Source organism: Papaver somniferum, chromosome 8 (genome assembly GCF_003573695.1).
Source record: "Papaver somniferum cultivar HN1 chromosome 8, ASM357369v1, whole genome shotgun sequence".
Lineage (NCBI taxonomy): Eukaryota > Viridiplantae > Streptophyta > Magnoliopsida > Ranunculales > Papaveraceae > Papaver > Papaver somniferum.
In genome coordinates this window covers 23,573,075-23,598,182 of record NC_039365.1, presented here as the reverse complement: position 1 = coordinate 23,598,182, position 25,108 = coordinate 23,573,075, and the positions used below count along the sequence as shown (strand labels likewise).

The 25,108-nt window shown below is 34.8% G+C and overlaps 1 protein-coding gene across 1 annotated transcript; it reads left to right on the top strand.

Moving 5' to 3' along the window:
* The first annotated feature begins 5,568 nt into the window (after positions 1-5,568).
* Positions 5,569-9,616, top strand: LOC113306985 (copper chaperone for superoxide dismutase, chloroplastic-like). The gene is made up of 5 exons (XM_026555922.1): positions 5,569-5,893; positions 6,066-6,138; positions 6,230-6,364; positions 8,210-8,427; positions 9,194-9,616. Exons 1-5 carry the CDS (start codon positions 5,615-5,617, stop codon positions 9,455-9,457), a joined length of 969 nt encoding a protein of 322 aa, XP_026411707.1. The 5' UTR covers positions 5,569-5,614; the 3' UTR covers positions 9,458-9,616.
* Positions 9,617-25,108: the final 15,492 nt, after the last annotated feature.

Here is a 25,108-nt window from a genome sequence, read left to right as displayed (position 1 = left end):
TTGTGTAAACACCGGCTGAAACATTATCTTCAAAACATATTTCTCCACCCGAACAATAAACTATCTTTCAATTCCAGGTTCAATCACACTAGCCCGTCATTGGCTCTGATACCAATTGTTGGGAAAATTGGTACCCCGAGCGCAGCGGAAATCGGGATCACAAAGGGAAATTGGAGATTTGAACAAAACATGAAAGAAATAATAAGAGAGACAGAAGATGAACAAGTACACAACCACAACACAAAATTTATGTGGTTCACCTTTACAGGCTACATTCACGGCCAACACCACCAGAAAACTTCCATTAAATCAAAGACCATTACATGCTCTTTACGCAACCCAAGACAATACCAAAGAGTTAACAAGACATACCCGAGAACACCATTGAGGAAACCATGGAAACCAACTCTCTAAACCATTCTCTAAACCAGCCTTATGTCTTCTCTTCTACAGCGTCTTCACAGTCGCTAGTAGAAGAGGAGAAACATGGAAACAATAGAAACTAGGTACTAGAACACCAAAATCCTCTTTCTACAAGTTTTTCTCTCACACTGATATTGACCTTCACGGTAGCACACGATCCTCCTACCAAAGAGACCAAAATCCTAAGCATAAGGATTTACCACTCTTCTAGGTTGGATATCATAAACACCTATAATTCTAGTCCTATATATAGAAAACACAAGTCTCCAACTAGGAAACTAACTCTTTCCTAAACTCTATGAAATCTAGAATAGGAAACCCACCTCAATATGGAAGAGGCCCAAAACAGGAAATCACACTTAATTTCCTAACAATATCCACCTCGGATTATGCTATCAAGCATGAGACGATCACAGGAAATTACCTCCATCTTCCACTCGAGTGGTACACCATCTCTATATACCCGTAGAATTAGTTTTGAAGCTCCAACCCGAACTTCCATCTTCATGGAACCATCTCTTCGACCAAAAACACCATACGTTGATAAAAGTATTCAAACCATCTCCTTCGTGAAGAACGCTTATGAAACTGGCCACGTTTCACAAACACCATGAAAATCTTTAATCACCATCAACAAATCCTTGCACAGACTCCACTATTGATCACCAAGAGAACCATCTTGAAGAATACTCGCTAGCTCCACCTAACCATTAAGCTAAAAACATATTCAACTCTAACCACGAAAGGAAGAATTAGCTTCAATATCATACTCCAGCACATGTCATGAGTATCGTGTAACTGAAACAGTCCATCAGATATCTCCACTGTGATTAACAGCCTTAAACCTTTGAGCGATTCCCAAAGCCATCACCAATATGACATACTTTTACCACCATCACACCCAACATACTCGCTCAGAATATATACCGTGTGAATGCCCAAATTACCATGGTACATGCTTCCGAGATCGGGCACATTCTTGAAAAATTACGTGAAAGCCATCAAGAATAGTTTAACATAGACTTAAGAATATAAATCTATAACATCTCGTGCATAACTTCGAAGCGTTGCTGACTTGCTTCTATATGAGAGCTCACAGCACCATCCTTTCTCCAAACTTTATAACCCATTCTTTATAGTGTATGATTACTAACACTATTCAAGAAGTAAATACGTATTCCACCTCATTCGGCATTATTCTGCATCCCATACTACATCATAAAACTAAACGAAGAACATACACTTCTACCAAGTTGAACCTCTCCGATTTGTAAATCACATCACAAATCCATCTTTGTGTAAACACCGGCTGAAACATTATCTTCAAAACATATTTCTCCACTCGAACAATAAACTATAATTCAATTCCAAGTTCAATCACACTAGCCCGACATTGGCTCTGATACCAATTGTTGGGAAAATTGGCACCCCGAGCGCAGCGGAAATCAGGAGCACAAAGGGAAATTGGTGATTTGAACCAAACATGAAAGAAATAATAAGAGAGACAGAAGATGAACATGCACACTACCACAACACAAGATTTACGTGGTTCACCTTTACATGTTACATCCACGGCCAACACCACCAGAAAACTTCCATTAAATCAAAGACCGTTACATGCTCTTTATGCAACCAAAGACAATATCAAAGAGTTAACAAGACATACCCGAGAACACCATTGAGGAAACCATAGAAACCAACTCTCTAAACCAGCCTCATGTATTCTCTTCTGCATCGTCTTCACAGTCGCTGGTAACAGAGGAGAAACATGGAAACAATAGAAACTAGGTTTGGGGAAAATCCTCAAACCCTAAACACTAGAACACCAAAATCCTCTCTCTACAAGTTTTTCTCTCACACCGATATTGACCTTCACAGTAGGACACGATCCTCCCTACCAAAGAGACCAAAATCCTAAGCACAATGATTTACCACTCTTCTAGGTTGGATATCATAAACACCTTTAATTCTAGTCCTATATATAAAGAACACAAGTCTCCGACTAGGAAACTAACTCTTTCCTAAATTTTATGAAATCTAGAATAGGAAACCCATCTCAATATGGAAGAGGCCCAAAACAGGAAATCACACTTAATTTCCTAACAAATTCTGTACTCAAAATTATCATCAAGACAATGAAGTTAATGAAAATTATGATGGTGATGGAGAATTAAACCAGGAGTATAAACTTACTTTGAATATCATCAAAAACATGATGTTGATTATGTAGTAAAGGGGTTTGATCTGTAATTGGCGAACCATCGGCTCGTTGTTGTAAAATCCTAAGACGATTCAGATCTGCATTTGCCATCTCTACTCTGATTCAAGGTCAAATGAGGTTCCAGTCTAAACCCTAGTTTTATGTCAGGAGTGGAGTGTTATTTTTTCTATAGGACAAACCCAATAAAACCCAACCCATCATCAAAAAATCATCAATAACTCGGATTAGCACTCTAATTCCATGTTGACGAATTAACGACTCTGTTAATAAAAAAATTTGTATGTTCATCATAATCTTTCAATGGAAAATCTTTGGACGAGCTTTGGAGGAAGAAAAAAAAAATTGGGAAACAAAGATTTGTGCTGGGATTTTGTGGATATTCATGGAGAAACTGAAAATCTGATCTAACGAGGGATAATTATGGTTGCGTTATTAAATGCGGTGGCACAAATTTTGGATTAAAACTCAAGTTAAAACTCTTTAAGCAAAAGTCTAATTTTGGATTAGCAATACATATTAACTAGTTAACTAACAACCACCATGTTAGCATGAAGATGATCAGAATCATAAAATTGTTACGGTAAAAAGTTTCACTTTGTATATTCGTAATCATCATATATCAGTCCAAATTTTTGACGAGCAGAAAAGAAATTATATCAAAGAAAAAAAGAAAAATAAGAGAAATTGAACTTGTGATGGCTAGCGTTCCTTGATTGATATTAATTAGTCAACAAAATCCTTATTTATTTGGTCATTTGATAATTCATTAATGTTTTTAGGGAAAGATTTTATGATTTGACGGTTAATTTTATTTACATCTTTTCAAGTGAACCAAAAATATCGCCACGCGTTATACTAGATTACATTACACAATTACCACTTTTAACGGGGTTAAGAAAAGCATTCCAATGAAATATTGAAAAGGTCCTAAATCTAAGGCCACATAAGATTTTTTGTTGTATGTTTTTTGGCTCATGTGTGTGACCCATTTTCATGTAATTAGGGTTTACACCCTAGCCTATAAATAGAGGCTTCGTCCTTGGTCCTATTATGATATCTAATGAACATCGTCTCTTTCTTCTCTATATTTTTCCTTAAACACGTTATTAACACGACTCTAACACTTTGTGCAATTTTTTTTTTAAATTATTTTTATCACTCGAGATAAATCATGAATTATATCATGAAGATATTAACGTGGTTCTGATCAAACTTATTTTTTTTTATTACAGATGCTTTACTAGGTATTCCTCTTTAACAAAATAATTTCGTTTTCATAATATATATTAGGGTTCCACGGATGTATGATTATGAAACATAAATATTTCTCCCTTATATTTTCACGAATTTTGTGTATGGTGTTTCCAATTATATTATAACACTCCGTTACAAATTTCATAGAAATAGGAATATGATGCTATCTCCAAAAACCGTTTTCGACGAAACTGTATAGTACTTCCAGAAAAACCTTAGTTTCAAACAACACTGTAATATCATGATATTTATAATACTAGTCGTTGGATGGAGTTTCAATTTTAGTATGTTTAATATATTAATATCATGTATCTCTTGTAAAATTTTCATAGCGATCAAATCATAGTAAGTCTTCGAAAGTATGTTATTATTACACCGTGTCTATAGGAACGTAATATGAGGCAGTATGCGGCATTGATGCATCTTCTGTAAGAAATGCATCATAATCAGAAATTTGAAAGAATGTATTCCAATCACTAAAGTTGAAGGATGAAATTTACAATTTTAGGGTTAACAGTATACTTCGACCGATACGCTAATAATTTCAAGCTTATTATCTAATGAACAGAGTACTTCATATATAATGGACCATGTATGCTTAAATTTGTTAACCATGATCTTGTCAATCTAATGGACTGGGTCTTGACCAAATAGTTTATCGGACTTTGACTAAACCAACTCGTGTCGAATTTGACCTTTTGATCTCAGAAGCACTTGAGCACCATTAAAGAGTCTCCGACGTGGGAGTTAATATTTGTGTTTAAAAGGACTATACTTCTATCAAAAAAACCTTCAAACATTGATGACTTATTGTTTGAAAGACAAAAGCATAATTTCTACATTTTTAAGGCGACATATTGACTTTAGAAGATGAAATGCTCAGTAGGAAGTTTTGGAAACATTAATTTGGATGTTCACTGGGAAGCAATCCACTTATTAGCCTATATAAAAGTCAATAACTTCAACAAAGATATATTGCACATTTGCACGTCTCAACTTTTTTTTTCACAAAAGGTGACATGAGCACAAAAGTCTTTCCATTATTTTTCTCTATTTCATCCATTATATTAAAGAACCCGTATAAAATGAACTACGATGATAAGAGATTCTCATAAACAACAATGTCATACCTGTTTGTTTGGGATAAAGAAATTTCTCAACTACTATGGTAAGGTTAAGTATGAAAAGAACTTATGAATGTGTAAACACGTCGTTTTCATATCTTAGTTTACGTTTATTTTCTTTCCTTTATACATATTTGAGATTTTACTGAGTTATGCAGAACTTAACGAATAAAGCTGGATTGAACTAAAATCTCGTGAAATTGATGACAATGCAAATACCCGAGGTATGCAGTTGGAACTGGATTTTGGAATTAATTCAACCACGTCAATACTGATTATTAAACAAGCCATGCTCACTAGTGTCGGCAACAAAATACATTCAATTGATCAGTAGTCACTGAAGCCCGAAATCTCCATTTTCAGAATGTTGGGCATACAACGGGTGCAAATCCAACTATAAATCTTGAAACAGATTTATAGTTCAAGATTACCTCTTTAGTGCCGTCCCAAAAAGGAAAACAAAAATACTGATCGAGTTAACTAGTTCGAGTCAACTCAGTGATGGAAAATCCAGAAGCTAAAACCTTTTAGAAAGCACATTGACTTCAACATCTACCATTCTTTCCTCTTCATTTTATTTTAATAGAAAAACATGTCAAATTTTCTGAGAACATTAACTTCAGCATCTACATCCTCCTCCCTTGCCATTCTCCCTGTAGCTTTTGCCGTCGCTACTCTCTCTTCTTCGTCTTCAGACTCTCACAATCTTTCTCTTTGTAAGACCTTAAAATTCCCTTCCCTTTCCACATCCTTCCTTAAACCCAATCGTTTTGCCTTCTCCAACAACTCTTCTTCCTTTTCTCCTCCTGTTAAATCATCTCTTCAAATGGATACAATTTCATCACCTGCCAAGGTTTTGCCTGAATTACTGGTGAGTTTGACTAATTTGTGCTTCTAATTTTTCAATTTGGGATACTGAATTTGTGATCAGATGGTTTGATGTCGCTTAGATGATTGGAAAATAATTAGAATATGAGAATTAATTGGAATTCTGATGATTTATTGTATGGTTTATATTACTAAGTGATGGTTTGTTTTTACAGACAGAATTCATGGTGGATATGAAATGTGAGGGTTGTGTTAAGGCTGTTAACAATAAGTTAGTTACAGTTGATGGTAAGTAAGATTTGAACTATGATTCTATTATGTTTTATTAATTGAGATGTTTGTAATGGTGATAGAATTTGTGGGTTTTTGCTTTTCTCAGGAGTTAAAGGAGTTGAGGTTGATTTGAGTAATCAAGTTGTCAGAGTTCTTGGTTCTTCTCCTGTTAAGAAAATGGCTGATGCTTTGGAAGAGACAGGAAAGAAAGCTAGATTAATTGGTCAGGGGAGCCCTGAAGGTTAGTGCTTTGTTATTTTGGTCTTGTTATCATATGTTGTTGCAATTGCGAGAAAATGCGTGTTTCAGTTTGTTTGAATTGCTTAATTGTAGTGTCATTTTGGTGAAACACAATTGAAAGAGTGATATCAAGGTCTAGTGCAAACAGCTTACTAAGTATCTACAATTGTTTTCCGTGCTTGGCAATGTTTTCAAAAGCTTAATTGGGTGAGGTCCATTAGGAGCACTGAAGTTTAGTTCATATCATATTATTGACAAATAAGTAAGATTTATTTACCAAATGGATAAAAGTGTCTCTATTAAGGGACATGGTAAAGCAAAAAAGCCTTTTTGTATCTTACATTTGTATTTCTTGCTTACAATACTGACTTCTGCTTTACTCAATTTAGTGATGCTGATATAATAAATTAAAGACATGAAACTTTGACTGTACGCTGGCTAAAATTTGACTGTTGGTCCTGAACTACTATTCCAAGGAAGACATCTGCATTGTCATGACACATGAGAAATGCGTGCAAAATTTTTCTGGTAGGATATGTTGCAAATGAACTAAGTAGCCAGGAACGTCAAAGGCATCACGAATCTCAGTGATATCGCGATTTTGCGTTCCTCTAGTGAGATTTGGGAGCGCACTCCCAACAAGTGAGAAATGTACGAGTTAAAATTACCACCATTTCCAACATGAAGCTAAATTCTCACACAACATTTAATTTTTTGTAATCAAAAAAGAAATTTGACTTTTTTAAAAACACTTTAAATCTAGAAACTAAAGAGACATGTTACATTTATATTAGACCATCACTTTCATATGGATACTTCTTCAAGCTTAGTAGTAAACTTAGAAGAGGAAGATGGTAGTTAGGAGCGGCAGTGTGGTCACCATCTTCTGTAAAGTAATTTGGTTTCGTTCCCGTCCACGCTCCCGCTCCTGGTCACGAACTTCCTCTTCTAAGTTTATTGCCGAGCTTGAAGAAGTATCCATGGAAGAAGAAAAAAGAAGAAGAGAGATTTTTCTTTTTTTTTTGTTTTGCTGATGGAAGTATGAAAGTGTTCCTTACGTCAGGGTGGGTTGCGTCTCGGTGGGCTGGCAGCCGGTGTAAAAACTTCGCTGGTGTAAAAACTTACGCGGTTTATTTCTGCCCGACCTGGTACTTGCTACTGGAAAAGAGCTTTGGTTTTGGTTTTGGAAGTATGAAAGTGATGGCCTTATAGATGTATCACGTCTCTTTAGTTTCTGGATCTTAAGTGACTAAAAAAAGGTCAAATTTATTTTTCTGATTACAAAAAATTAAACGTTCGAATTATGGGAATTTAGTTTCATGTTGGAAATGGTGGGGATTTTAACTCTCACATTTCTCACTTGTTCGGAGCGCGTTTCTCCCATGCTAGGAGCGCTCCCAGTATGAATTTCTCTGAGGAGCGCAAAATTGCGAATCTCATTAAGATTCATGATGCCCTTTGACGTTCCTGGCTACTAAGTACAAATGCATATGAGATGGAGACAGGAGTTCAGGACGTCACTTTCTACTTGTTTTTCTAATGGTAGTAATGCATGATACTAGTAGTAACACCTGAACATACTACTTCCTGATTTCTAGTTCTAAATGTTTAGCAAGTGAACTAAGTGATTGTTGCCAACTTTATGGCATGCAAAACTTGTATTTCATAGCTCGATGTGGACTTTGCATGAATGCTTTTTCCATTTTAATTATCAGCAGTTTTGTCATACTCCAGTATAAGTTGGCTTAGTGATGCCAATTTATGGTAGATATATGAACCAATTTCATCCTGAAGCTATCTTCTTGAATGGAATGCTCAGATTGTTTTGTTTTTGCTCTGCTTGCAGACTTCTTAGTTTCAGCTGCTGTTGCTGAGTTTAAAGGTCCGGATATTTTTGGTGTGGTACGCGTGGCTCAAGTGAGCATGGAATTAGCAAGAATTGAAGCAAACTTCAGTGGATTGTCACCTGGAAAACATGGATGGACTATTAATGAGTTCGGGGATCTGACTAGAGGAGCGGCAAGCACTGGGAAAGTCTTCAATCCAATAAAAGCTACAGGACAGGTCTGTCCCTAAATTTTGTAAAAGTAATGAACTAAAGTTTCTTAGTAAGATTAAAGATTGTATGTTTTCTAATTTTTTAGATTCTTGAAGGTATCCACAGTGATGAATGCAAAAAAGCTAAAATAAAAAGATGCTAAATTTAGGTTTAGGTTCGGCGTTGAATTGAAATCTTACAGTAGTACTTAAAATATTAAACCAGCCGAAAAACACCCCAGGTGTAAACTGTGTCAACCAGGCTCAGTTTAAAATTATGCCTGGTGCCAGGTGCAATTTAAAACTGTGATTGGTGCCAGGCTCACATACACCAAGCCTGACCAATTAGGCACACTTTCAAAACACGTCAAGTAGTGCATAATGGATTGACTTTTAGCTTTAGCTACATTCAACACAGTAAATAGTGCATAATTTTTTTTTTGTTCTGTAACTCTACATGTGGACACTCTTAACATATAGAACTGATGCAGCCATACCAGGTTTAGAGCTAATTTCTTATGGTATTTGATCAAATATTATTGAAGTGGCCGTACTGTAGAAAGAGAAATATGGTCTTCGGTTTAAACTTGACACTCTGACTTATCATTAATCGTTAATTTCCCAGAAAATTTGTAACATTCGAATTTCTATCCAGATAAAACCATTAGATAATTTTGGAATAGCTAGTGTTATTATGTATATTTTTACTCTTGTATTAAACCCATGTTTATTATATATTTTTTTAATGGATTATAAATTTGTATGTATACTGGGTTTGGTTTATTTTTATTAGCCGCTGGGCGACCTGGGAACACTAGATGCTCTTGGCAATGGTGAAGCCTCATTCACTGGCGCTAAGCAGATGCTAAGAGTTGCTGATCTTATTGGCCGAGCCATTGTGGTGTATGAAACTGAAGATAAATCAGACTCGGGTGTTGCTGCTGCAGTGATTGCTAGAAGTGCAGGAGTGGGAGAGAACTATAAAAAGCTCTGCACATGTGATGGAACTACAATTTGGGAAGCCGACAACACCAGTTTTACTCCGAGCAAGGTCTGATATTTTATATGTAAACCAGTTCAACTCTTAAGTTTGCTTAGAATTTTTCATAGATGTGGATGTTTGTGTTGTAACCTTTAGCTGTATTTTTTCTCTTTTTTTCAACATCATTGAAAGGTACCAGAAAACAAAACACTTTCTTATTCTTAAGTAGCTCAATCACAGAGAACATATATAGGCAACACTAGGTATCACCCCGGCCTACGGTCGGGGCTCAACCTCTCCCTACTCTTGTTTGGTCAGCCTATTCCATATCCTTCCACAATATTTAGTCAGCTTGTAAGTTAACCGGGTCTATGAACGGATGTTCAAGATGGTACCGTGACTCTTCCTCAAGCGGTAGAATATAATGAAAAAAAAAACTTGAATTGTTATCCCCTTCCCCGATCTACAATTCCATAGATGTTTTTCCTAAGAAAAATAGCAGGCTAAATTCGAACCTGCTCCACTAAATCTTTGGCTTTCCCTGAATATTGGCAGGGTCATCATCTAAAATATCAGATACACTCATGTTAAAGCAACTTGGCGTATTTTTACATCACCATGAACTTCAGGGTTCCAGCCTTTTATAGCAATATTTTTCAACCTATTGAATATGTTGGTAAAAACAAATTAAGGCAGGCTCCAAATGCAAAAAAGGGAAGGGTCTTACATCTCCGGTTTTCAAATTTATTTAACCAAGCTCCATTGATAATTTCCCGATCAAGTTTTTATTCTACCCAAGCCTGAACATCTATAAGTCCAGCTGAACTGCTTTACAAAAGGCCGTTGAGTGCATCCACTCGGTCAAAACTGCATATCGCGGGGCTCTATATACCCGCTTTATTGTCTTTTAACCTCAAAATACAGTTTAAATCTCCCATAAGTAACCAAGGATTATGTGCATTACCCAAATTTCATTGAATAGGTTATTTCTTTAACGTATAAATTTTTAAATATAATTCGTTACCATCTTGCTTCTCATCTTCACGTGATGGATTAACCATCTCATCTTAACAAACAATGGGCCTACAAAATTTTGGAATAACGCTTGGTGTTCTTAGACTTCGTCCACACACTCCGGGTTCGAGAATAAAAAGATGTTTTTTTATCTAGATGGAAGCAGCTTAGGGTGGCTCCTTTGATTTGAACTCCTACGGTTATACGTTTACAATGATGTATGGATGATCGCCTATGCTCTTAATACGTTTTCTTACAGTGTGAAAAAATTTCTTTCTCTAACAAATTTCAGAGGGGACGATGAGTATTTTTGACGAAGGAAAGCAGTTCCTGAAAATATATTGCAGACTAATATGAGAGATTCGGCAGGTTTTGGAAAATATAGTGCATCCGATAGGTTAACCTTGTCTGAATTTGACCTTATCCTTGGCTCTTTCGGGTTTGATTTTAATTTCTCTTTGTATGTGTTTGTTATTGTTTTTTTCTTAATATATATTAACCTTTCTAATAATAAAAAAGATAATCACCGAACCCAGTAGAGATATTACAGTAGCTAATAACTTTGAATGATTCAGTTTAGACGGAGGTTTAACGATCAACCTACATGGTTTATACATCTATCATCCAATTACTGGTTCGTACGTTCGCATCCATGCCCACCAGTTATTGCCATCAAACACCAGCAACCACCATTTCCACCTCACTTTCCCGACCACCACGATCCTTACAACCTGCATACCAGCTATTTCTCACCAACAGGAAACAACCACCAGCTCAGTCTACTAATTCCACCTGGGCACAACAGCACCAGTTCCTTCTTTTCCCGAGCTCCATCACCAACAGTCCACTTTACTGCCAGCTGCTTGTTTACTCAAGTTGGCTCTCAAGTTTTCCCCATTAAGCAGCAGAGTAAGGGCACGAATCTGGAAGGCTTGGCGTTATTGGTTTAACTTAATATGAAATGCATTATGTAATAGAATCGTAAACCATCTACCAGTTCATTTTTTATATATCATACATCATATAGTTGAATCTGATGCCATGTCAGGCCTTGTTAGTCAAAATATATATTTAGTACTCAAACGAAATGTCCGCAATGTTAAATATAAAAGATGGAGAATCAAAAAGAAATTTAATACGTACCTGAAACACCAATAGGGATGATATGATGACAGTCAAAATCAGTGGCCGATCTACCTTGAAGCCAGCCCAAGGTCCAGAAAAATTTATTTTTTTACCATGGTTTTAAGTTTGACAAAACAAAATCATGCCTAAAACATAGCTTAAGCCACCCCCATAAATCCAATTGGTTTTCAAACCAACCAAACTTTATTTTCCAGTTCCGCCACTGGTCTAAATATATAGTATCCAAACAAAATGTCCACCAAGAATTAGAATATTTAATTTGTGCAATGGATCATGCATCTTAATTTTTTTATGGTATCGTCCAATAAAAGCACAAAGAAAAAACTGCAAAGCTCTTATGGTCAATAGTATAAAAAGCCTTTGAAGGCCTAAACTCATATTATTCGATAAAAATGACTTTATCCTTACCGGATCTATTTTGTTAATCAGATGTTCTTACAATAACACCATTGCCATCATCACACTCCAATTAATCTCAGTTGGGAGAAATTTTTATCTTAATTTTGTAAGAAAATCTTGATTTTTTTATCAACCGTTCATCATTAGTGGTTTCGTGGGTATTGCCGGCAAAATCGTAGTTCATTTAGGTTAGCTTTGGTCGGACCATAAACAGTATTTAGGTTAAGTAGTTCGTTTAGGTAACCTTTGGTCGGGCCACACCATAATCTCTAACGTCTAAAATAATAGGATGGTTAAAATCAATGGTCACCTTTGATTTTGAGTCAAACCCCTAACAATAAATCAAGATCGTAAGATCGCCGAAATCAATAGTCTTAATTGACCCATAGACAGACAACCTTCTTTCTTATAATATAGATATTGGTATCTTAACAGACTTCCTAAAAAAAATAAAATAACTATTCAGAAAAATAAGTGCAAACTAGATAATCTTAAACTAGTTAAGAAATCTCTTTCTTTTACTAATACTCATGAATGGCATCAGTTTAATCCAACATGGTTATCTATGCATTACTTTCTGATGAGCTTAGCTTGTCAAACAATTTTTAAGAAATAAAATATCTTCTTTCGTATTAAAAAAAAGAAGATAATCCTAAACTTTTAAGAAGACTTATTCAAAGTTTGCTTCCCCACCCCCTCAAAAAATAAATAAAATAAAATAAAAATAAATAAAATTGGTGCATACATACCATTCATTCCCAACCTGCTTCTTGCAACCACACTTTGTTTCTTACTCCTCTAAGTAACCAAATTTCCCCACATATGTGCAATAACCAGAAATTGACCTTCTATTTTCAATAGAACCAGCCCAATCTGCATCAAAAGCTTCAATTCCTCTTTGACCGTTCTTCTTCAACAACAAGCCTCGTCCAGGTGAGCCTTTGAAGTATCTCACAATTCGGTAAACTGCATCCAAGTGCTCTTTCCATGGAGAATGCATGAATTGACTTACTCGGCTAACAACGATAGCAATATCAGGATGAGTATGTGACAAATAAATTAGTTTCCTAACCATCCTTTGGTACCTAATTGTGTCCACAGGTTGACTTTTCTCTATGAGCTCCAAGTTTCTTATTAGCATCAATGTGTGTGTGAACTAGTTTACATATACTCAAACCAGTCTCGTGAAAAATATCCACCACATATTTGCGTTGTGTTACTGCTATGCCATTACTTGATCTTGCAACTTCCATACCTAGAAAATATTTCAAGGGTCCTAAATCCTTGGTTTCAAATTCCTTAGTTAATCCTTCCTTCAACCTTTACAGCTCACTTACATCATCACCAGTTACTATGATATCGTCAACATACACAATCAGCATGGCTACCTTCCGTTCCTTATAGTGTCTTGTAAACATTGTGTGATCTCCTTGATCTTTAGTATACCCTTGTTTCTTAACTGCCTGGGTAAACATTTCGAACCAAGCCCTAGGAGATTGTTTTAGGCCATAGAGAACTTTCTTCAGTTTGCATATTTTCGAGCCAAACTTCTCCAAAAACCCTGGTGGTGGTTTCATGTAGACTTGTTCTTCGAGATCACCATTCAAGAAGGAATTCTTGATGTCAAGCTGGTATAATGGACAATCAAGACTGACAACATTCGATAAAAGGACCCGAACAATATTCAACTTCGCAACATGAGCGAATGTTTCAGTGTAGTCGATGTCATAAGTCTGGGTAAATCCCTTCGAACCTAACCTTTCCTCGTAGCTTTCTATGCTCCCATAAGACTTGTACTTTATTGTGAACACCCACTTACACCCAACAAGTGATTTTCCCTTTGGTAGATCCACCTTTTCCCATGTTCTATTCTTCTCAAGAGTATTCATCTCCTTATGTGTTGCGTCTTTCCATTCTGGAACTAGTAGAGCATCCTGCACATTCTTTGGATCTCCACAGATGACAAATGAAAGGTGAATGAGGAAAAGGAAGATGAAAGATGTACGAAGGAAACAAACTTTAATAAAGGATATATGGGACGACTTTTACAAGATCGAACACCCTATCTATTGCCAATAAGGACATTCAAATCAGATGATGAAGTATTGTCTTGAGTTAATTGATTCGAGAGATATGGAGAAGTACTTACAATGGTTGGATCTTACATTAGTTAATATTCATGGAAATGTATGAGGTTCATGGTGTCTTCTTTTTATTTGTAAGGATTTCTTCTTGAATATATTTTCCTGAAGTGTTTTGTTGAAGATTCTGCTTCAATAAGAGAATTTATAGGATTTTGCATACTAAGGGATAAGCTTAAACTCCTATTTTCAAGTACTGGTGAAGTGTTTGACTAATCAATTTCAGGATAAGGTGAAGAATCTGTTGCAAGATTTTCTGAACTGTTAGGAAGATCTTTCTGATTTGGCCGACTGTTTACAATAAAATTGAGATCTAGGTTTGAACATTGACTTACATTATCATACTTATCTTCAAAACCCAACTGGAAAACATAATTTTCCAGATCTGTTAATTCCATTGGTGAATTCATATTTTTGGCTCCCCCTAAAGTCGAATCTTCTCCTATATTCTCCCCCTGAAGATGTGATTTAAAATATGGCTGAGATTCAAATAATTTGACATCATAGGATATATAGGGTTTTTTAGAAATAGGGTCATAGCACTTATAACCCTTTTGAGTAGCTGAATATCCTATGAAAACACATTTTTTTGGCTCTAGGATCAAGTTTGTTGCTGGCTTTATCAAATACATAAACCGTACAACCAAAAATCTTAACATGTAAAACACTGGACAATCGATCATTTGGAAAGTGGCAATGAAAAAAAATAACGGTGTTTCAAAATTGAGGACTTTTGATGGCATACGATTGATCAAATATATAACTGTGAGTATCGATACCCCCCACAGGTATTTTGGAACATTGTTGGTGAACCTAATAGATCGAGACACTCTTAAAAGGTGTTTATTCTTTAGTTCAACAACTCCATTCTGTTTAGGTGTATCGATGCATGAACTTTGATGAACAATGCTTTTCTCTAAGAAATATTTCTCTAAAATATTATTGAATAATTTTCTTCCATTTTCACTCCGAAAGATTTTAATGTTTGTGTTGAATTGGGTTCGAGTCATGTTGTAGAAGTTCTGAAATATTATTGCTACTTCAGATTTTTCTTTCATCAAGAATACCCAACCTAGTCTAGTATGATCATCGATGAATGTAACCTAGTCTAGTATGATCATTTGGAAAGTCACAATGAAAAAAACCTAATGGTGTTTCAAAATTGAGGACTTTTGATAGCATACGATTGATCAAATATATAGTTGTGAGTATAGATACCCCCCACAGGTATTCTGGGACATTGTTGGTGAACCTAGTAGCTCGAGACACTCCTAAGAGGTGTTTATTCTTTCGTTCAGCAACTCCATTTTATTTAGGTGTATCGATGCATGAACTTTGATGAACAATGCCTTTCTCTAAGAAATATTTCTCTAAAATACTACTCAAGAATTCTCTTCCATTGTCACTCCGAAAGATTTTAATGTTTGTGTTGAATTGGGTTCGAGTCATGTTGTAGAAGTTCTAAAATATTGTTGCTACTTCAGATTTTTATTTCATAAAGAATACCCAACCTAGTCTAGTATGATCATCGATGAATGTAACAAACCATCTTTTTCCTGAAATATTTGGACTTTGTGAAGGTCCCCAAACATCACTGTGGATTAGACTGAAAGGCGTCCTAGGTTTATATGGTTGGATTGCGTAAAAAGATCGATGATGTTTATCCAAAGTACAAAATTCACATTGGAAAAATGCTGGAATTTTATTGATGATCACACTTGGAAACAGTCGTTTAAGATAATGAAAGCTAGGGTGACTTAGTCGAAAGTTCCACAACATTATTCAATGATCAAAGGAAACTGAAACAGACTCAAAACAAGAAGTATGAGCAGGGAACACAGATTTCGAATCATCCACATATCTATAAAGTCCATCAACCTCTTTAACATTTCCAATCATCTTCCCCGTGATCAGATTCTGGAATTAACAATGAGATGAATAAAAACGAACACAATAGTTGAGTTCACGAGTGAATTTACTGATAGAAAGTAAATTACAAGATAATTTAGGAACATGAAGGACATTATCAAGAGTTAACTGAGGAGAAAGTTGGACAGATCCAACGCCGGCTATAGCCGAAAATGAACCATCTGCAAATCTGATTTTTTGATTACCAACACATGGTCGATAAGATTAAAACAATTGAGCACAATATGTCATGTGATCAGTTGGTCCAGAATCTAGAATCCATGTAGAATTGGAAATCATAGAGGGAACTAGAGATGACATTAAATGAGATATGATAACTTATGTTACCTTTATAAGATAAAGAACAAGAGGGATTAGCATACTTATGACCACCAGGAGATTGAAAAAATTATAGGAGACGTTGAGAAAGATGATCAACTTGTTCCTTTGTGAAAGAAGACACTCCAGAATTCTCTTGATGCTCTAGTGATTCTGATATGGTTGTTTCCAATGCTCTACCGGCGTTTCTTTTAGGATTTGCAGGCTTCAATTGTAGGTGTAATCTCTAGCACTTCTCACGAGTATGCCATGGATTCTTGCAATGATCACACCGCGGTTTCTTTGTCTTTTCTCTATATAAATCAGGTACATGGGAAATCAAAGCTGAACTCTTATGCTGAATCGAGGTGTGTAGCATAACTCGCTTTCTAGCTTCCTCTTATCTCAAATCTGAAAATACTTCTATCAACTTGGGAAGTGGTTTCTTCCCCAAAATTTTACCCTTTACTTCATCTAAACTTGGGCGCACTCCAGCCAAAAAAAAGATAAACATGAACATCTTCTCCACGATTCAAAAAACGAAAACGATCATTTGGATTTTCCCATTTATCATCATAACATTGGTCTAACTCCTACCACCAAGCCACCATCTCATTGAAATATGTGGTTGGTACTCCATAACTTTGATTTCATCTCAAATATTTGTGATGGGTTTTATATATCTGAATATGTTGCACGAACGAGTCCCAAATCTCTTTAGCAGGACTCATGAACATATATGGTTTTGAGATGGAATTTTCCATGGATTGGAGAAGCCATCTAGTAACTTTTCAGATCTCCAAGTTTTAAACTTTGGATCAGATTTAGTTGTTTTTTTCTCATCACCAGAAAGATATCCAAGCTTTCCACGACCATCTACAACTAGTTTTACAGATTGTGCCTATTCTAGATAATTTGTACCATTCAATCGATGAACAATTATGTGGTAAGAAGAATGAACAACAACAGTGTCAACACTGCTTGTTATGGTTGAGGATTCTGAAGTTCCGGCTTCAAAATCATATTTAGGCATTATTTTTTAGTTGGTTTTTCTTTTCTGGGATCGGTGTATGCTCTGATACCATGAAAGATATCAGAAAGCAAAACACTTTCTTATTCTTAGTAGATCAATCGCAGAGAACTTATATATGCAACATATTGTTATCCTAAAAGATTTCCTAAGAAAAAGTAAAACAACTATTTAGAAAAATAAGTGCAAACTAGATAACTCTAATCTTCTAAGAAGACTTATTCAAAGTTTTCTACAACTATAGAAGCAATTATAAGAAACAAAAGAAGAATAAGCCTCCGTTAAATAAAATAAAATGATTACAAAAAGTCGTTCTGTTACAATTGTTTATTCTAGTTGGAAAATTTCATGTTTAGTGCGTACAACATTTCATTCAAAGTACTTATAAACCAATGATATAACTTAAATTTGTACTAACCATGTGACTACAATAGGAGAAGGTCGGGCACCTAACTTGGTTTCAAGGAAGGCTAGAGTAGCTTTTGGCTTTGAATTTCTGAGAGCATATCTCTTTATTTCTTTCTCAGAAATTTCTCCAACTGAGAGTGCTGGAAGAAGATGACAGTCAGCAAAAGGCTCCTCTCCAATTTATGCAGTGTTAACTAATATCATCCCAACTCCACCTGCATCTTTCACTACCTTCCCTTTGTGCACTCTTGGAGTGATTCCTTGACATTTTGATCATAATGATATGACTAAATCTAACCACTAGAGTATCATATATATACAGCTTCGCAGGTTATGTCTTAATATAATCCAACTTGAAAGATACCTTAGGAAAATGGAAAAAAGATCAAGACAATATTACTACCTCAAGAGAAAGGATGATGTTTTCATTGTAGTCGTTACTTATTCTCATTCTTCAAGTTTTCAGAGTAGTACTTGTACATCTCAACATTCCTAGACTTTCTAGTCTAACCTAAAAAAAGTTGACTCTAATATTCAATCAAGAGACTAGATGATTTTTGATACTAAAATATGGTAATCATACTTGACATATGCCAACGCTTGGTGGGTTAAACCGATCTATGTAAAATAATCTACACATACGAAATAAATATGCACTGGTATGTGGCACGCCGAGTTACTTGGTTGGTGAAATGACGAGGATACGAATCACATTCTTTTTTGTAAGGACCCGTAACCAGGTTGATCCAATTTGATTTGTCAAATAACAAATACGTCGCATAGTGACGTGGCGAGGTGTCAACCTCGCAAATAATAAATTCCTTACTTCTCTTTAAGCTAACTAGTAGTATATGGATAAGCAGGTTCGTTCCCGAGGGAGAGTAGAGCTAAAGTTGTCAATTCAATTTCTGAATTAAAATAATATAAGACTATGGATAAAAATATTAATGCAAATATGACGATGAGAATGATCAAGGACTCTTTGTCAGTCACGAAACGTGAGTCTTATTGATATATCTAGTTTCAGCAAACACCCATAACTAATAACCCTTGAATATTAGTACGCTCAAATACTCCGCAATCTCATAATTCATCGGACACGAAAGCGCTCGACTACCGTATTATACTCATTCGGGATACTTAGAAGTACCTCTCTAGATATAACTCGCTCAAGTGCATTAAGTTCCGCGAGATAGGCTATTCCTAGTGATGAATTCAAAGGTTTGAATCACCTACTAGTGTCATTCAATACATATGGATACTTAACAAAATCCCATCATCAATATTCATATAGCGCTACGGGTATTAAGAATCTCTAGACAATTACGGGTCGAATAGGTCTTAACTAGCAATAGAATCATTAATCAATCATTCAATTTGTAACTTAAACGATTATTTATAGTATTCATCGATCACACACAAAACTGAGTATGTTAACAAAGATAGATTAAAAAAATTCCCAAAAGGGACGTAAGTTACTCGACTAACGGGGGAGGGGTTGTGTTTGAAATCTTACTTTCTTCCATTCAATCATTTATTTATCCACTTTATCAAACTTGCATTCAAACTCGGCTTCGAGATCACCTAACATGATGATTAATAATGTTATCTACGAATCTTGAATCACTAGATATGTAACATTCAATCCTCAAACAAACTTGTGGTTTATGTTAGAGCACTGCTCGGTCGAATTCGCAAGTTTGATATCTCAAGCTTGTTTATCAAGTTTAGTTGCGAAAACTATAAGTCTTGATTTCTAGTCTACTTATAACTATTTCTTGGATTAGGATAGAATCTGTAGTTGAGCTTTAGACTTCACGACGTTCATCGATTGAAGAAGAAAAACTAAGAAGGAGAGCTTGTGGAACTTCATCAACAAAAGGTATGTGGAGACTTGAACTCATTTATCACCCATAAGTCTATTTCTATTCTATCTCCTATTGATACAAAATTCATACAACTATATAGACTTGAATTTAACCAAGTTTAACTCGCTTACATATTTCTCGAAATATGTGTTGGTAAGCTTTTGTTTTAACCAAGTTCATATTTATTCTTGACGAAAGTCAAAAGAAGATCATGTGAAAATCGCCTGGTAGCATCTTATATGATTTGTATGAGACAGTCATTTGATGTAGAATCGGAATATTTGATATTGATTGTTTGATCACTTGAAAATTGCTTCAAATCTAATAGTTTGTGTGATACATCTATTCCCGTCTTCTAAGAATGTTTCAATAATTGAAATGGGAGTTGACAATAAATAACCATTGATTGGATATAGTACATTACGCATACTTGTATGCTAACTGTTGTAGATATATTCCAAGTCCGGGAACTTAGTATGCATACCCGTATGCGTACTTATTTCAACTGCTGTTGGTCGTGAGTGACAGTATGCGTACCCGTTTGCATACTGGCGAACCCATACCAAGTCTGGATACTTGTATGCGTACCTGTTTGCATACTTGAGTGGGTTAAGTTCTAAAGTCGGTTTGTTTACGTCAGTATCGGATTAGCATTCACCATGATTTATAGAAAGTTGAAACCTAGTTGAGATGATAGGAACCCTAAATTTTTTTAGAAGTGTAGCTCTTCTAAAACCCTAGGTGGAGTTGTTTTCGACTTACTGACAAATAAATGGTAGAAACCATCGCGACCCTTGAATTATACTCAGACTATAACTCTTTAAGAAGAAGGCTAATTTAGGATTAACAGCTAATGATTTAGTTAACAACCATGTTAACATGGAGATATCGGGATCATAAAATTGTCACTGTAAAAAAAAATAATCGTAATCATCATCAATCCAAAATTTTGAGGATTTGAAGAAAAATTGTTTCGGAGAAAAAAGAAAGAGAGGAGAAATTGGACATGTGCTTGCCGGCGTTTCGTTAATCGTCACAAATTAGTCAACAAATTTATTGTCATGCGAAGTAATAATTTATTACCCTTTGTATTAAAAATACAAACTTTTGAAAACATAATAAAAAGAACATATTAAAAAAAATCTTGTTAAAAAAAAAACTTATTAGAATTTTGTCTATAAAACCATAAACAAACTAAAACTACCATTTCAATAATATTAACCACACAAAAAAGCATTACAATTCCAATTCATTCTCATAATGTTGACTTTCCTCCTCTTCCAACATCTTACTTCAATCTTCAAATACATGTACATTCTCCTCTGCTTCTATTTCTACTTCCTAATCATCTTCTAATGCATTGTCATGTTGTACCACTAATGGGGATGGGTCTACTGCTGGGGCTTGGCAGGGCCAATATTCAGTAAGGCAATACTTGACATCATGGAATTTCATAGTGAACACGAAGCCTCCTAAACCAAGGTTGTCTGATCTTTTAAGTCGAGAATCAATGAAAAATACTGGCCCTGGTCTATGTTGGTTGACGTAAAATTCTCTCCCTAAAATCTTTAGGATCAAAGATAACGTTATCAAAACTATGGGGATTAAAGGTTTTCGTAGAGCTCAAGAATCTCATATGATCAATTGGATCATGAATTCGCCTAATATATTTGTTAAAGATAGATGTACTCATCATTATGGCAACCAACTCACTATGTATGAGTAGCTATGGAGGAAGAGCAGGGTTAAGAATATTAGTCACTCGCATTCTTGTAAACGAACAAAATTATAAATAACACAAACTAAAGATTATGTCTGTCTATTAACAATAAAAAGGAAGAATAAAAAAAAATCATTATTACCTCATGTATAAGGATAAACTTGATGCTGATGGTGTAGTAATGAAGCCTCATCATTAATTTCAGCACCATTAGTAAGATAAGGTAAAACCCAGATGGATTCAAGATGTTGATTTGGATTTGCCATCTCAATAGCTTTATGGCGAGATTCAGCAAAGTGAAATGAAGTTTTTCTAAAAATCCTGATTTTATGTGGAGTACTGAGATTTCTACGATAAAACCAATTTAAAAACGATCCCATCATCGATACCTCAGATTAGTACTAATTGGAGTCTAATTCCATTTTATGAATTAACGACTGTGTTAATAGAAAATTTTGTATATTCATTATAATCTTCAATAACAAATTTTTGAGGAGTTCCGGAAGAAGGAAAAAAAATAGAGAAACTAAGTTGTGCTGGGATTTTGTGGCACAAATTGATTAGCGTAAATTAGTTAACAAAATTCGTTGTTATGTGGTCATGTAGTAATTAATATTTACTGCTGAAAGGTTTTACAATATTACATTCAATTTTATTTACATCTAATATCTTAGTTCAACGCCATTTATTTAAGGAGGAGCAAATTTCATAGCCATCTTTTATTTACGTTTTAGCTTCGGCAATAACACCTTGGGAGAAGCTCTCCTGTCTAAAGAATTATTCGGGAACTATTATTATTTTTTATTATTTCTTGTGATCCAAAAAGAATTTTCATTCAAAAGATTATCCAGTTATAACTATTTTCTCATGACTAGTGACGTCAAAGATGAAAGTAGACCAGAAAAATTGAAATTTTAAAGATCTTAGCATGTTTAGAAATTTTAAAGATCTTAGCATGTTTAGCCAACGTGTCTGTTGCTTTATATATAGCTTATAATATGATAATATATCCAATCAGTAAACTAATTAGGAAAGAAGAAGTTTTATTGTGCTCCCTAGAGGTACTATCTCCAGTAGTAGCTGAAACAACTGTTAAAGCATCACGTTCGAAGATAACATGATGAAGGTTTGATGACTTAGCATATAACACTGCCTCCTACAACACATTCCGCCTCTTTGGTGAGGAATACTAAATTAAATTGCAGGTTTGACACGTAAAAGTTGGGATATTTAGCAACAACTAATCATGACGTCCACAAATTTGGTAATTGAAGTTGGAAAAATCAAAGAGGGCGAGAGTCTGAAATAATGTTTTTTCTTCTAGACAAATTTCTTGATCTTTGACCTAAGTTTTCGATAAGATGAGATTTTGATAAGATTAGTGATTTCGGATAGGGTTCACATTTTCCTTGAGATCTAGGGTGGATAACACGTGGTTGTTAGACAACAGAATCATCATCTTATCCAGTTAAGTGAATTTCATTTAACTTTTCTCCTTATTGGTTGGGTAGCGTAGGTGGTTATGTGATTTATCATATTGATTAAATTTTACATTGTTGATATCATTTGGGTTATCTAGGTAATCTTATTTCTTGATCTTTGATCTTCCAAATCATTTTCCTTCCTTATTCTTCTGGTTCTTCTTCCATCCATTGTCATTTGGTCTTTGTTTTGGTTTGTTAGTTCTTTTCTAACTTTATTCCCTTTTTTTCCTCTCTCGATCGCCCTTTTTAGTCTCCTCTTAATTTAATCCTTTATGATTTTCGTTCCATTTTCTTCTGATCCTTTTGGTTTGGACTAGTAAATTTCTATATTTTCCCCATGCCGATATCTTCCTTCATTGAATTTAGGTATATTACTGAATTATCTAATCAAATCCGAATCTCTCTGAAAGGGTGTTGCTTAACGTAGTTGGTAGGTATGAAATGTGGAGGGTACCAAGTATACCACAATCTTTTCGTATAAACCTACTATAGACACACCTTGTATTATTATCTTATAAAGACAATATATAATTGTCAAAAAATTATTTCGACAAGATGTAACTTGGTAAATATCTTAAGATTGTGACAAAACAAATCTATCGGATCATATAAGTATTTATTTACTTTAATTATAATTATAACAATTATAATGCAGAAGCAAAGTAAATAACACGACATACAAGATTTTGTTAACGAGAGCACATCGTTAACAATGTAGAAGTTCAAGTTTACCAATTTTAAAATTTCTTTTGAGAAGAAAAGTTGCAATGGGGGAGTTGGTAATGGAAATGAACAAATCCAGACACACGACAACTGCGTATTTGTTCTATACTACCGATAATGTTATCTTTCCCGACCTTTTCGGAAAAAAGGTGAATGCTCAATATATCCGATCTCAAAATCATAATTTGACTTTTTATAGTATTAATAAGAAAAATAGAATATGTTCGGCTGATAATTAGCTTTATAGCTAGGGTCAGAGGATCATTAATCTGCTAACCAAAAGTGCAACAATTTTCAAAGTTTGGATGATATTTTCATTTTATATCATGAGCGGAACCTGAAATTTTCTAGATTTTGTATGAAAAGCGTCAGGTTCGGCTGATAATTGATTTTTTTATATTAGCAGAAACTGACATGTTGTAGACTTTTGTATAAAATTTATCAGGTTCAACTCATAAAATTATTAGCCGAACTTTATCATATGACTATATTTTGCCTGTCAACTCATACTTTTATTAGTAATTTGTGATTTTCTTATATGGTTGATATAGGTGTGGATATATGACCATTTTCTAGAATTGAACTTGGTCACAATAGACAAAAACCTACTAGCCAAACACGAGTTCAAGAACACCAAGAATAAGAATAAAAATGAGTTGTTGATAAAGTTAACAGAGATGTCAAACTCCTTGAATGACGAAGATGACGAATTTGACCCATACAAGAAGGATGAAGTTGTTAATGAAGGTAGCTAGTGGTGATGTACTATGAACCCTTATTCTATCCCGGTGGTTTTGTAGTGTATGATCCTCACCGAGTGCTCCTTCAATTAGAATGTATTCGAGCGATTATGGTTCCGAATGAGACAAAGTTCAAGTTGTTTCCAAAGGATCCTAAGGGAACTAATAACACCGTGGGTTCCATGAATAGCCAATAGAACCCCAAAACTTACCCATAGTCATTTGAGGAAACTGAAAAAGAACAAATTGAGTGTTTTCAGCTTAGTCTCTTTGGAAAATACTTTTACACAAAGTTAAAGATCATATGAAGGATTACGTCAACAAAGATAAATAATTCAATAAAAGTGTTATAATTTGTGTAAGAGATGAAAGGTTATTATCCCAATGCTTGGATTGCTTATATAACTTTTCTTACCGTACCTGTTACAGTTGCCTATGTAGAAAGACGCTTTTTTATATTGAAATCAATCAAAGCATATCTTTGATCTACAATGCTACAAGGGAGATTGAATGTATAAGCTATGACAGCCATTTAAAGAGAAATAATTAAACTACTTGATTCTTTTAAATACTTGATTCTAAACACATCATCAAATACTTTGCTTAGGAAAATTTGAAAAATCAAATATTTATGCAAATCAGTATATAGCTTTGGAGATAGGCACTCTTATTTTTCTGTTTTCTAATTCTTGATTTTTCTAGCTTGTGGGTTTTTATTTTTATTTTTTTTTCCTTCTGAATTTACGAGAGTTGGTATATGTTCATCTTGTTAGTCTTTTCAATTTTGTTATGCTCATCATTAAGATCTTCTGAAATTGATAATTTCT

Coding starts and splice junctions, on each gene's coding strand:
- LOC113306985 (XM_026555922.1), top strand. CDS start 5,615: ATGTCAAATTTTCTGAGAACATTAACTTCAGCATCTACATCCTCCTCC. Junction 6,365..8,209: donor TGGTCAGGGGAGCCCTGAAG/GTTAGTGCTTTG, acceptor CTCTGCTTGCAG/ACTTCTTAGTTTCAGCTGCT. Junction 8,428..9,193: donor CAATAAAAGCTACAGGACAG/GTCTGTCCCTAA, acceptor TATTTTTATTAG/CCGCTGGGCGACCTGGGAAC.